General features: G+C 48.2%; 1 protein-coding gene across 1 annotated transcript in view; it reads left to right on the forward strand.

Moving 5' to 3' along the window:
• Positions 1–13,742, forward strand: part of ZBTB46 (zinc finger and BTB domain containing 46) — a 34,660-nt gene that overhangs the window by 17,011 nt on the left and 3,907 nt on the right. Inside the window, exon 3 of the mRNA XM_004370166.2 lies at positions 13,438–13,613. Within this exon, the coding sequence (XP_004370223.1) occupies positions 13,438–13,613 (176 nt within the window). The remainder of the gene's footprint in view (positions 1–13,437; positions 13,614–13,742) is intronic.

A 13,742-nucleotide genomic window follows, 5' to 3' on the forward strand; every position in this document is an offset into this window, starting at 1 on the left:
TTTGATTCATAGAGCAGTAGGTTGAAAACATCAGTTCTCGAAAATGGGCAGCAGTGTCTGGATTTTAGCCAGTTTTGCTGGCAATGTTGAAGTCACAGGCATTCCCATTTCTGCCCCTAATCCCCAGCTCAGGGGCCACTCCCACCAGCCAGACCCAGCTGGAGGGGCTAACAGACCAAGCTCTGATTCCCTTTCCAAAAGGCACAGGGGTAGTTTATGTAAAGAAAGGTCTGCTAGGTTCATGTGCCTCCTGAAGAAAAAAAATATTTAAGAAGAGCTTAGCCACATATTTTGGATTTTGAAAATTAATTAAACACCTGTCCTACCTGTCCTGTGCGAGTGCTTTCCAATAATATTGTTTCAGCGGGGAGTGTTGGCGTTCTAACACTGACTTTTCTTCAAGTGTCTATTCCCTGAGAATTGATCGCAGCCTTTCTTCCCAGACAGCATTACGGGCTGTCCCCACGGCAGCTGGACAAAGACCCAGGTGAGCCACGGGCCACAAAACCGTTTGTTCTCAGTCTTGCTTAACAACTTCATGAATCCTGCTGGTCCATAACTTGTCTGTTTCTGTTGTAGATGGAGATCTCTCCTGCCTGACGATGGCCCGAACAGTGAATCCTTCCTGTCTGGGTGGGCCTCGGTGGAGGTCCTGGGCTCCCTGAGCACCAGGGGCCTCCCGGAGCCTCACCTGACCTGCCGCCAGGCCTGGGCGGCCAGCTCAGCCACACTGGCTTCCTTCTTCAGCCTCGCCCAGAGTTCCTGTTGCTGACAGCTCTGCCCTGGAGCTAGTTAAGGAAACACGTCACCTCCTTTAACATGGTTTCAAGGCAGACAGTCTTGAGCGGGTGTCCTTTGCTTGTGTGCAGATGGACATCCTCCTCAAGTCTCTTCTGCAGCAAAGTGTTCACAGAGACCACGCGTGCACCGAGCAGCCACACACACACACACCCCTAATGCTACCCCTGTGCACACCAAGGCCCCCATGCACACCCAGTGGCTGGTGGTGAGCTCACGAGTATATCAGGCAGATGAAGAAACTGACAGCAGAGCTCTGTTGGTGCAGGGGCTGTCAGCAGGGAGCTGGGCTGGGAGTGGTGTGTGCCTCTGAAACGGTTATTTCCTGAATCCTCCATGGCTGGCCAGGTAGGGCAGGGTACCCCAGCTTCTACGTGCCAGGTGTGGGGCATCCAGGACTGAGAAAGACTGCTGGCGGGTGGGAGCAGAAGTGTGTGCCATGGTCCACAGGAAGTGGAGCCACATAGCTCTGCCCCCAGTGACTTTCTAGAAAAATGTGAGGACAAAGCAGCCGTGATGCTCTTGACCAGGGCGAGTGTGTTGCCCACGTGTTTACCTCCCAGTGTGGAGGGAATGAGCATGGCTGAGGATGAGCAGAAACCACATTTCTTCTGGAAGGAATGCACTGTGCTCACTTTTGTTCCTTTCACTGGGCACACTGGGCCTGGCCGTGGGCTCATGTGTCTGAGCCAGTTGTGTGGACTGGGTGGTATCTGGCACCAGGCAGGGCATACCTCATGCCGGGCAGCGATGGGCTCAGGAAGGAAGTAGGTGCCCCCATGCCAGGTTCCAGAACCTCCAGAGGCACACTGTCCGGGGGGGGGGGGCTTGCCGACAGGAAGACACTTCGCTGTCAGTTGGGGAGGCAGGCCCCATCTCCTCTGCCCTGCCCAGCCCACCTTGACCGTGACATGGTTGGGGCATGTCCAGGTGCTGTGCAGTCTGTCAGTGCGTCTGCTGAAACTGCTCCAGTCTTCATGGTATTGGATGAGTTTCTGAAGATGTAGGGAAGTCTGATTTTTAGCCAGGCTGTGGACATTGCAACCATCTTCTAGACACATTCTAGCTGAGCCTCCCTGCGTCAAGAGACCAGTTGGAGGGCATCAGGTCTTCTGGGATGTGGACGCCTTACTGACCAACCCGTTGCTGTCAAGTTGATTCTGACTCATGGTGACCCCACGTGTGTCCGAGTAGAACTACGCTGCGCAGCGTTTTCAATGACTGGTTTTTCAGAAGTGAATCACCAGGCCTGTCTTCCAAGGTGCCTCTGGGTGGGCTCGAACCTCCAACCTTTCAGTTAGCAGTTGATCTTGTTCACCGTTCACACCACCAGGGACTCCAGGTGCCTTGCCTGTTTAGTTCTAATGCCTATGTGAGTCTGAACATCATTTATGAGAAAAGGAAGCTTTTCTTTCCTTTGTTGGTTGCTATGGGATTTTCAGCTGTGAAGTGCCAAAGGTTCTGCATCCAGCCTGGACACACAGAGAGAGGCAATACAGGCAGAAGCCTCACGTGGAGACTCTTCCTGCGCGGATCCCTGGTTAACTGGAGAGGACACCAATGTGCTGAGGAGAGGAGGGTCGCATCCACACCACGGGGCCCCTGCTCCTCTCCCTTGCTCACGCGATTGCTTTCCAGGATGGCGGTCGGGAGGCAGGACCCAGGGGAGGGAGTGTTGTAGGAGACCAAGTACGCTGCGTTGTGAAGGAAGGATTTTATTAATATTTGAAAACATAAAGAAGTTGGTTTGTAGCAGATGGTGAACCAGGGACATAAGAAGAACAGACAGTGTCTGATTTCATTTCCACATCTAATGTTTTCCCCTAAAGCGGTGCTGTCACCCAACGTATGGGATTCTCAGCGGGTGCACTTAGGTATTCCATCTCTTATATTTTTAGCTGGATTTTTCATTGAAATTTTGTGGCTCGGGGATTGATTTCAAAGAGGGTTTTTTAAAAACCAATATGTAATGTTAATCTTTCTTGAAAGCAGAAGTTAATAATAAAAGGCTGGTTCTATAGTTAGGACTATTTACTGCCACAAAACATGCTCCATGGCTACAGATTCATTTTGGACTTCTTGGCATTGTTACCGTTTTCACAAAATGTGAGTGGTGGCCTCGCAAACTTGGATCTCTATCGGGTGTTGTGGTGTGTGTGCATGTGTGTGTGTGTGTGTGTGCATGTACCCGCGTGCGCATGTGTGTGGAAATGAAGACTTCTGTTCACTTGGGGGTGTTGATTTACTAATTTAGACTGAATTTAAAATGTAAAGTGCAGCCTCGGACATTGTCATTTTGACAATAGCACATAACTCAGGTGCTAAGAAAAAAAGAATTGATTTATATTTTTAAAAACCAAAACATCATTTTGGAGAACACTTTTTGACTCCCAGTTTTAGCCATGCCTAGCTTGTATTGAACTTACCCTCCAGGCAAAATCTATTCTAAAGCTGGCGCTCGCGCGCGCGCACACACATCCTGGAGAAAAAAACAGTGCAGGCAGAACCTGAACAGCTGCCATCCTGGAGAGCAGGAAGCCCACAGGACAAGGTCTGTTCCACCCCAGATCTTCTCTAGCATATTTTCCAAACATCAGAGCAGGAACTAGACTCCACTGGAAAGTAGCAGTGTTTCTGTGCCGAGGAGATGAAGGTCATCGTTCAGGGCAGTCAAAGTACTCGGGACATGAGGGGCAACATCCAAAGGAGCAAGAAGCCACAGAGAAGGAGCCCCAAAGACTGCATGCAGATCTCCCTCAAGTTTTGAGTTGCACATACACAGAGCAACATTCCAAGAATCCCAGCAGAAAACAGCCCCTGAGCTACAGCACGCAGCAGAGGTTTCCACAAGGAGTAAAAGCAAAACTGAATTACAGCAGCCCTAACAAAACTTACAACAAAGCCCCCTCAGGACCAAGGTAATCCTCTGGTATCTGCTTGCCAGAAACAAGCACAAACAGGAACACTGACAAAAAGCAAAACCTTAACAATCCTTGGAGAATGTTGACGTCTTCTGGAATGTCTGCTGTTCCATTCACCGTGTGTAGCACCTACTAGAGAGTTGCAACGCGCGCTGAAAACAGAGTGAAATGACTCAACCAAGGGGGCGGGTGGGCGGGACAGATACTAAAGTTACCAGAAGGGGACTTGAAGATATCTAAAATTAGCATATTCCAGAAAATAGAGGAAATGGTGGACAAAATAGATTAAAAAATGGATAATTTCAATAGAGGATTGGAATCTATAAAGAATCAAGTGGACGTTCTGGAACTGAAAATACAGTATCTGAAAATGAAAATTCAATTTAATAGCAGTCTGGACACAGTGAAAATGTTTTGTGTGTGTGTAATTGGAGTCCCAGAAGGAGAGGGGAGAGGGAATGAAACAGAAGCAATCTCTGAAGAGGCAATAGCTGAGAATTTTCCAAAATGGATGAAAGGCATCCATCCACAGTTCCAAGAAGCTCAGTCAACCCAAAGTAGGATGAAAACCAAACCAAACAAAAAACAAAACCAATAATAACAATAAAACAACACCTAACCAAACCAAAATCAAACCCATTGCCACCGAGTCGATTCCAACTCAGCGACCCTGTAGGACAGAGTAGAACTACCCGTCAGAGTTTCCAAGGAGCGGCTGGTGGATTCGAACTGCCAACCTTTTGGATAGCAGCCAAGCTCTTAGCCACCAGGGCTCCTAAAACAACACCTAGGTAGTTAATAATCAAATTGTTGAAAGCCAAAGACAAAAAAAAAAAAATTCTTAAAAGCAGCCAGAAAAAAAAAAGGAAAGCTCTATAGTTCTGTGATCTACTGAGGAAACTGAATTCATCAAGTTAAAACCTTCCCACAGAGGAACCTCCAGGCCCATTGGCTTCACTGGTGAGCTCTTCCAAACACTCATGGAAGATATAATGCCAACATTGCACAAATTCTTCCAGAGGCTTGGAAAAGAGAACACTTTCCAGCTTGCTTTCTGTGGCTGGTGTAGCCCGACATGACAAGGGCATTACAAGGAAGGAAAATCACAGGACTTCGTCACTCAACAGAGATGAAGAACTCTTAAGTAAATCTTAGCAAGTTGAATCCAGCAATATTGAAAAAGAGCAACACCTTGTGACTAGGTGGGTTTATTCCAGGAATTCAAGGTTACTTTAACACCTGAAAATCAGTTTGTGTAATTCACCACATTAGCAGAATAAAGAAGAAAAACATCTGTGATCACCTCAACAGGTGCAGGAAAAGCTTTTGATGAAATTCAACAGCATTCATGATAAAAAAAATTCTCAGCAAATTGGAATAGAAAGAAATATCCTTAATCTGATTACAGGTATCTACAAAAATAATAGTTAGCATCATGCTTAATATAAAATGATGCCCTGAGCTTGGGAATGAGATGAGGCTGCCCACTGTCACCCCTAGTTCTCAGTGTTGACCGGGGGTCCTGGGCAGGGTCTCGCAGGTGTAGGTCGGCACCTGAGAGTGACGCCTCCTTAAATATTGCACCCTGGGTGCCTCCCTTTTTTCACCCTAGTTCCAGCCCTGATCCTAAGCAGTGAGTAAAGCAATCAAAAGAAATAAAAGGAGGAAAGATTGGAAAGGAGTAAGTAAAACTGCCATTATTAGCAAATGATAAAAAATCCAAAAGGATATAGAAACTGTTAGAATTAATAAACGGATTTGCCAAAGATACTGGATATAGAGTCAACATACAAAAGCCAATTGTATTTCCATATACTAGCAGCAAATAGGGAGCTCTGGTGGCACAGTGGTTAAACATTTGGCTGTTAACCAAAAGGTCAGCGGTTCAAATCCACCAGTGGCTCCACAGGAGAAAAGACCTAGCGATCTGCTTCTATAAAGATTACAACCTAGGAAACCCTATGGGGCAGTTCTGCTCTGTCGTATAGGGTTGCTGTGAGTCAGAATTGACGGCACACAGCAACAGCAGTAGCAAACAAATAAAAAATACTATTTACAGTAGCTCCAAAAGACATTAACTGTCTAGGAATAAATCAGACAAAATATGTGCAACGCCTCTGCACACAAAGAGAGAAATTAAAGATCTGAATAAGTGGAGGGAACTACTGTGCTCATGGATGGAAGACTCAATGTGGAAAAGATGTCAAATCTCCCCAAATTTGTGTATGAATTCAGTGCAGTGCCAGTTAAAATCCCAGCGGAATGTATGTGCGTACACGTGTGTGAATGTGTGGAGGGTGTGTGTATTGTGTAAATTTTATGAGATCCTTTTAAGTGTATGTGGAAATGCAGAGGATCCAAGGATAACTGAGGCAATCTTAAGAAGAAAGCTGGAGGACATATGTTAGCAGATTTCAAGACGTATAGAGCTACAGTAATTGAGACACTGTAGTCTTGGTGCCAGGATAGGCAAACAGACTGTGGAACGGCATAGAGAGCCCAGACACAGGCTGTTCCTGAGTGGCCCAAATTTCTAACAAAGACCCTGCAGCAGTTTGGTGGGGGAAGGATGATCTTTTCAATGTATGGTGCCATGTGAATTGGATATCAACACGGAAAAAAATGATTGTTGACCCTCCCTCACACTGAGCACAAAAGATTAATTTGAGATGGATCATCAACCTAAATGTAAAAGAAAAAGACAAAGTTTCCAGAAACAGACCCAAGAGAACAGCTTCATGATCTTGGTGGCAGGCAAGTTTCTTAAATAGTTCATAAAAAGCACTAGCAATAAAAGTTTGGTAAAATGGATTTCATTAAAATTATTACTTCCTAACTAAAAGACACCGTTGCTGATGTCAGATGGATCCTGGCTGAAAGCAGAGAACACCAGAAAGATGTTTACCTGTGTTTTATTGACTATGCAAAGGCATTCGACTGTGTGGATCATAACGAATTATGGATAACATTGTGAAGAATGGGAATTCCAGAACACTTAATTGTGCTCATGAGGAACCCGTACATAGACCAAGAAGCAGTCGTTTGAACAGAACAAGGGGATACTGTGTGGTTTAAAATCTGTAAAGATGTGTGTCAGGGCTGTATCTTTCACCATACTTATTTTGTCTGTATACTGAACAAATAATCTGAGAAGCTGAACTATATGAAGAAGAATGGGGCATCAGAATTGGAGGAAGACTCACTAACAACCTGCAATATGCAGATGATACAACCTTGCTTGCTGAAAGTGAAGAGGACTTGAAGCACTTACTGATGAAGATCAAAGACTACAGCCTTCCCTATGGATTGCAACTCAACATAAAGAAAACAATAATCCTCACAACTGGACCAATAAGCAACATCACGATAAACGGAGAAAATACTGAAGTTGTGAAGGATTTCATTTTACTTGAATCCACAATCAGTGTCCTTGGAAGCAGCAGTCAAGAAATCAAATGTATTGTGTTGGGCAAATCTGCTGCAAAAGACCCCTTTAAAGTGTTAAAAAGTAAAGATGTCACTTTGAGGAATAAAGGGGGTCTGACCCAAGCCATCAGTATTTTCAGTCGCCTCATATAGCATGAGAAAGCTGGACAATGAATAAGGAAGACTGAAGAAAAGTTGATGTCTTTGAATTGTGGTGTTTGTGAAGAATATTGACTACACCGTGGACTGCCAGAAGAATGAACAAATCTGTCTTGGAAGAAGTACAGCCAGAATGCTCCTTAGAAGCAAGGGTGGCGAGACTTAGCCTCACATACTTTGGACATGTTATCAGGAGGGATCAGTCTCTGAAGAAGGACATCATGCTTGGTAAAGTAGAGGGCCAGCGAAAAAGAGGAAGACCCTCAACGAGATGTCCTGACACAGTGGCTGCAACAATGGGCTGAAGCATAACAATGATCATGAGGATGATGTAAGACCGGGCAGTGTTTCGTTCTGTTGTACGTAGGGTCACTATGAGTCAGAACCGACTCGACGGCACCTAACAACAGCAACTAAAAGACACATTAAGAGAGCAATGGCCTGGCACAGACTATAAGAAATATTTGCAATAAATATATCTGGCAAGAGACTCATATTCAGAATGCATAAAGAAGCTACTACAAATCAGTAAGAAAAAGATAACTTAGTAAGTAAGCAAAAGGCTTGAAGAGGCGCTTTCCAGAAGAAGATCCACAAATGACCAATGAAATATGCTCGGTATCATGAATCACCACCACCCATCTGTCAGTCTGTCGTACTGTAGTGGCGTACGTGTTGCTGTGATGCTGGAAGCTACACCACCGTTATTTCAAATACCAGCAGTGTCACCCATGGTGAACAGGTTTCAGGGGAGCTTCCAGACTAAGACTAGGAATAAAGTCCTGGTGATCTACTTCCAAAAATCAGCCATTGAAAACCTTATGGATCACAACAGAAGATTGTTCAATATGGTACTGGAAGGCACCACTCAATAGCTGCAACAATGGATTCAAACACACCGAGGATCAAGACAATGGTGCATGCTGTACGGGAAGGAGGAAGGACGAGGGCCCGTGGACGAGAGAAGCAGACGTGGGTGGCGGGACCGGTGAGGTACGGGGTGGGAGCGGGGTAGGGAGACCTGCACCCTTCCTCAGGCTCACAAGTTTTTGGAGGAAGGCGTTCCTTGCTGAAGGATAGATTGTAGACAGATAATTACTGAGTGCTACATTTTAGATAATCTGATGCCAGTGTGTGACATCCCAATTCTTCGATCATGAAGCGTGCCTTGTTGATCCTGGAAACACTAGAGACCAGGCAAAGCATTCACGTTTTAGGACAGATTGGTCAAGAGCCTGTTTCGATTATTGATACCTGTGCTTTTCCATTTATTTCAATCACTCTTTTTTTATTGTTGTAGTTTAAGTGAAAGTTTACATTTCAAATTTGTCTCTTATACAAAAATTATACATACATTGTTATGTGACCCTAATTGCTCTCCCTGTTCTGTGACAGCACACTCCTCCTTCTCATCTCACCTCCAGACAGAAGTTGCCCATTTAGTCTCATGTATCTACTTGAGCCAAGAAGCACCCTCTTCACAAGTATCATTTTATGTCCCAGAGTCCAGTCCAATCTTAGTCTGAAGAGTTGGCCTCGGAAATTGTTTTACTTCTGGGCTGGTAGAGAATCCAGGGGCCATGCTTTCCGGGGTTTCTCCAGTCTCAGTCAGACCATTAAGTCTGGTCTTTTTACTAGAATTTGAGTTCTGTACCCCACCTTTCTCGTGCTCCATCAGGGACTCTCCGTTGTGTTCCCTGTCAGGACATTCATTGGTGGTAGCTGGACACCATCTAGTTCTTCTGGTCTCAAGCTGATGAAGTCTCTGATTTATGTGGCCCTTTCTGTCTCTTGGGCTACTACTATCCTTGTGTCTTTGGTGTTCTTCATTCTCCTTTACTCCAGGTAGGTTAGGACCAATTGATACATCTTAGATGGCCGCTTGCAAGCTTTTAAGACCCCAGACGCCACTCACCAAAGTAGGATGCAGACATTTTCTTAATAAACTTTGTTATGCCAATTGACCTAGATGTTCCCTGAAAGCATGGTCCCCAGACCCCTGCCCCTGCTACTCTGTCGCTCAAAGTGTTTGATTGTATTCAGGAAACTTCTTAGCTTTGGTTTAGTCCAGTTATGCTGACTTCCCTTGTAGTGTGTGCTGTCCTTCCCTTCACCTAAGATAATTCTTATCTACTATCTAGTTAGTAAATAGCCCTCACCCTCCCTCCCCACCCTCATAACAATCAAAGAATGTTTTCTTCTGTGTTTAAACCATTTCTTGAGTTCTTACAATAGTGGTCGTATACAATATTTGTCCTTCTGTGACTGACTAAATTCACTTAGCATAATGTCCTCCAGATTCCTCCATGCTATGAGCTGTTTAACGGCTTCATCGTTGTTCTTTATCGTTGCGTAGTATTCCATTGTATTTCAATCACTCTTCCACCATGTGGATTCTGACAGCTTTATTAATGTTTATGGAAACAAGACTATATGATGCTTTAAGTTTTCTAAGATATATAGACTATAAATCACAAATAAATTATAGAAGATATTAGCTTATTTCCAATAAGAAATTATTTTAATAATAATAGCCAATGAAGATTTCCCTCAGTGATCGCAGTAATGTTAGTGAAGTGCAGTGGGCTGGATGGTGGCCCCCAAAAGTGTGTCCACATCCTAATCCCTGGAACCTGTGAATGTGACCTTCTTTGGAAAACAGTCTTTGCAGATGTAATTAAAATTAATGATTTTGAGTTAAGATTGCCCTGGATTATCCAGGTGGCCCTAAATCCAAAGACAAGAAAGAGGGAGATTTGAGCCAGAAGGAGAGACACACAGAGGAGAGTGGAGTTACCACGTATCAATGGAGGCAGAGACTGGAGGGATGCTGCCACAAGCCCAGGGATGCCTGGGGCCACCAGCAGCTGGGAGAGGCAACAAAGGATTCTCCCCTGGAGCCTCAGGAGGGACCATGGCCCTGCTGACCCGATTTCCCACTCTGGCCTCCAAACTGTAGGGGAGGGAATTCTTGTTGTGGTAAGCCCGCCAGTCTGTGCTACTTTGTTACGGCAGCCCCAGGAAACTAGCACATCAAGAAAACACAATGTATCATTGCTGGAAACTTCAAAAGATGTGTCGTTGGAACACACCGGGTCCCCCATGCTGTTGTGGCTCCAAGCACAAGTGGAGGCTGGCCATCCCATGTCACGATTTGGGGTGGGGGACGGGGAAGAGGGGTTCTGCTTTCAGAGATTCACATTCCTGTGTCTCTACATCCTAAATTTTGTTTTCTAGGGAAAAAATACCCCATTTCTCTACAGAGATAAGTGGTTATTGATTTAACACGTAGGTCTGAATTATTAAATACAGAAGACTATATGATAATTCAGAATTTTAATTTTCACGTTTATAGAAGCGGAAGAGAAACTGAACGCATCCTCAGAAAAGTGGCTTTAAATAAAGTAACCTAAAAACTCGCGCCCTTTTCCCTCCTGGGAGGGACGGGGCCCTTGTCCTGCCAGGGGTGACAGCAGGAAACAGTGTCTCACGTTGAGAGGAGTGTCGTGGCGGAGGTGTGGCAGGGAAGGAGGAGTAGGGTCAAGGGCAGAGTCGTGGGTTCTCAGCGGAAGATGAGGCGGAAGGGAGCGTGAGCGTTCCTCCTCAGGAGCTGCCAGCTCTGGTGTGACGTGGCGGGCGAACAGACAGACAGACTTCACTTACCACGCATGTGCTTCTGCAACCTGCAGCTGTCTGGGTGTGCCCCTGTCCGTTCGTGCCAGGCAGCATGCCCCCGTGGGTGCCCTGCCATATCTGCAGGGACACTTGACAGTTTGACAAGAGAAGCGGACACTGTGTGTCGTCAGCGAGACCCACCTTTTGGGCACGGGGGCGGGTGGCCTGTCCGCAGAGCTGCCTGGCCGGTACCTGTGGCATCTCACCTCCCTGCGTCTCTGTGATCCTCAGGATGCCTGGTTCCTCCCTGTGGCAGAGGAGCTGCTGGGCAGCAGATTGCACACTCCCTGCCACCCAGGGTCTGCGTTTGTTCCATCACTGATGGGAACTTTGCCTGCACCCACGTGTTCCGAGGGCTGTGTGCGTGGGCTCGGCGGGCCCTTCTGCACTGCAGCCATCCTGCAGGCAGGCAGGTGGGTGGCAGAGGGCCCAGCAGATGAGACAGCTGCTGGAGAAGGCAGTCGATTCCCAGCGTATCTGCAGGAAGTAAGCAGATGTTGCGGAGATCCATTTGTGGGAACCTTCATTAAAGCATTATTCATGAGGGTGAAAAATGGAAACAGTAGTGGGGTCTATTTGATAAACAATGGTACATTCAAACATTTAAAACCAGGCAGTCAGTTAAATGGCATTGAAAGACGGTTACAATATACTGAGTGAGGCTATCGGTACAGCCTACGTACCTTATCCTTCCGACTGTTTAAATAGAACGTTATGCTTATGCATAAAGGCCCGAAAGAGCGACGTTGAACTGTTAACCGTGGCTGTCCTTGTGTGGTGGCATACAGGTGGCTTCTCATGTGCTTCAGTTCTCTGCATCATTCCGCTCTTCACAGGCCTTCGTCCCAGCCTCTGCCGCAGGTCACACACACGCGCACACACGCCAGAAGCCCCTGCAGGTATGAGGGACCCTTCACCTCTCACGGAAGGGTTCACACTAGACAGAATTGCTGAGCTCTATTCTCTGCTCTGTTGGGGACGGGGAGCCCTGTATCGGCGAGGGAAACAGGACCGTGAGAAGGGGCGGCCAGCCCTGTGGGGAGATGCACCGTCAGGAGTGTTGTGGTGCCCATGACACCGCGTCGTGAGAGAAAAATACACGTTGCTTAAGGAGCGATGGAAAGTGTGCCGCTCTGCCTTCCCCGAGTGTATCGGGGGCTGCAGACTCAGGGACCCACACTGCCTGAGGAGGACCTGGCACCTCCTGGGGCCGATCCCCAGTGTGGCCTTCGCCATCCAGTGTCCAGTGCCCTTGGTGGGGCCAGCAGCTGCCCTAGGCCCTGACCGGCAGACTGGTGCTGGGGGCCGGGCAGATCCTGCAGGTTCACGAGGCCAGGCTCCTGGGCCCGCCTCCCAGAGACCTTGGGCCACCAGGATTATGGAGGCCCAAGGCCTTGGATTGCCCCAGTGTCCCTGTTTACTCTCTGGTGACTCTGGCCTGGTTACACGGTGGCCTTCACTGAGAGGGGAGGTCATCTGATCTGTCACGAAGTGTGGCATGTACAGCCACATGGCAGACGTCTGAGGGCTTGGGGAAGCCACAGAGGTCTGAACGGGCGGTGAGTGTACGTGGCCAACAGTCCAGCATCTTTCCAGCATTCAGTCCAGCTGTCTGCCTGACCGAGACCCTTAGTGGTTCTCTGGGCTTGGGGGGCCAGTGGCCTGCTTGTGGGTGTCCTGTGCACCCAGGTCAAGGGGTGGTGCCAGGGCTAGCCATAAAACTGAGTCTCAGGTGCCGAGTATAAGGCAGGCATCTGTGACTGGCTGCAGACCACCCAGGAAGGACAGGACGCTGCGTGAAGTGTGGACTAAGTAACCCCTGGTCGTTCCGGCGGAAACCGGGACAACTGGCCGTGGGGATGTCTAGATCCGTTGTCTCCGGCCTGAGGGGTGACCATGTTGTCTCGGTGCTGAGCAGAGCGGGTGCTGCTTGGCTAAGCTTCGTCCCACAAGATCTGGAGACCACTCCCTGGATGAGCTGCCTCATCAGTGGGACTGAGGCTGCATCCTGGCATGGGATGGGACCCTGCGTGAGGCTGTGAGGTGCCTCCTTGAGGCTCGCAGACCCTGCGTGAACACGGAGAGAAGGAATGACGGGGTGGGCACCTGAAGGCTCATGCCGCCCAGCTAAGTACCCCTTCAGAACTGGCTGATGCCCCACTGTGGGCATTGGGATACAGGGCTGCTGGCATTTGGTGGCTCCCTGCTGATCAGAACTTCTGTTCCGTCCATGCTGGTCCTGCAGGAGAGCGCTGGGGCAGGGCAGACCTGCACACTGACCTGACGAGTGGCAGTGGGAACCACCTTCGTATGGGCTGCTCCCCTGCGCGTCCTGCGGCCCCGCTGTGGTCAGCCGTGGAGGGCAAAGCTGCCGGCTCAGAGGCCCCCCGGGACAGGCCTGGCACCTCCAGGGTGGGGCGGGGTGCGTGGTGACATGCCTGTGGTCTCTGTCTTTCAGTGAACGAGTTCACGGTGATCAGGAAGAAGTTCAAGTGCCCATACTGCAGCTTCTCAGCCATGCACCAGTGCATCCTCAAGCGGCACATGCGCTCCCACACGGGCGAGCGGCCGTACCCCTGCGAGATCTGCGGCAAGAAGTTCACGCGGCGTGAGCACATGAAGCGGCACACGCTGGTGAGCGGGCGGGATGTGGTGTGTTTGCGTGCACGCATGTGTGTGCACGTGGGGTGTGTGTGCGTGCATGCATGTGTGTGCATGTGGGGTGTGTGTGCGTGCATGCATATGTCTAACGTGGTGTGTGTG

This window comes from Trichechus manatus, unplaced genomic scaffold (genome assembly GCF_000243295.1).
Source record: "Trichechus manatus latirostris isolate Lorelei unplaced genomic scaffold, TriManLat1.0 scaffold00008, whole genome shotgun sequence".
In the NCBI taxonomy this organism is placed as follows: Eukaryota; Metazoa; Chordata; class Mammalia; order Sirenia; family Trichechidae; genus Trichechus; species Trichechus manatus.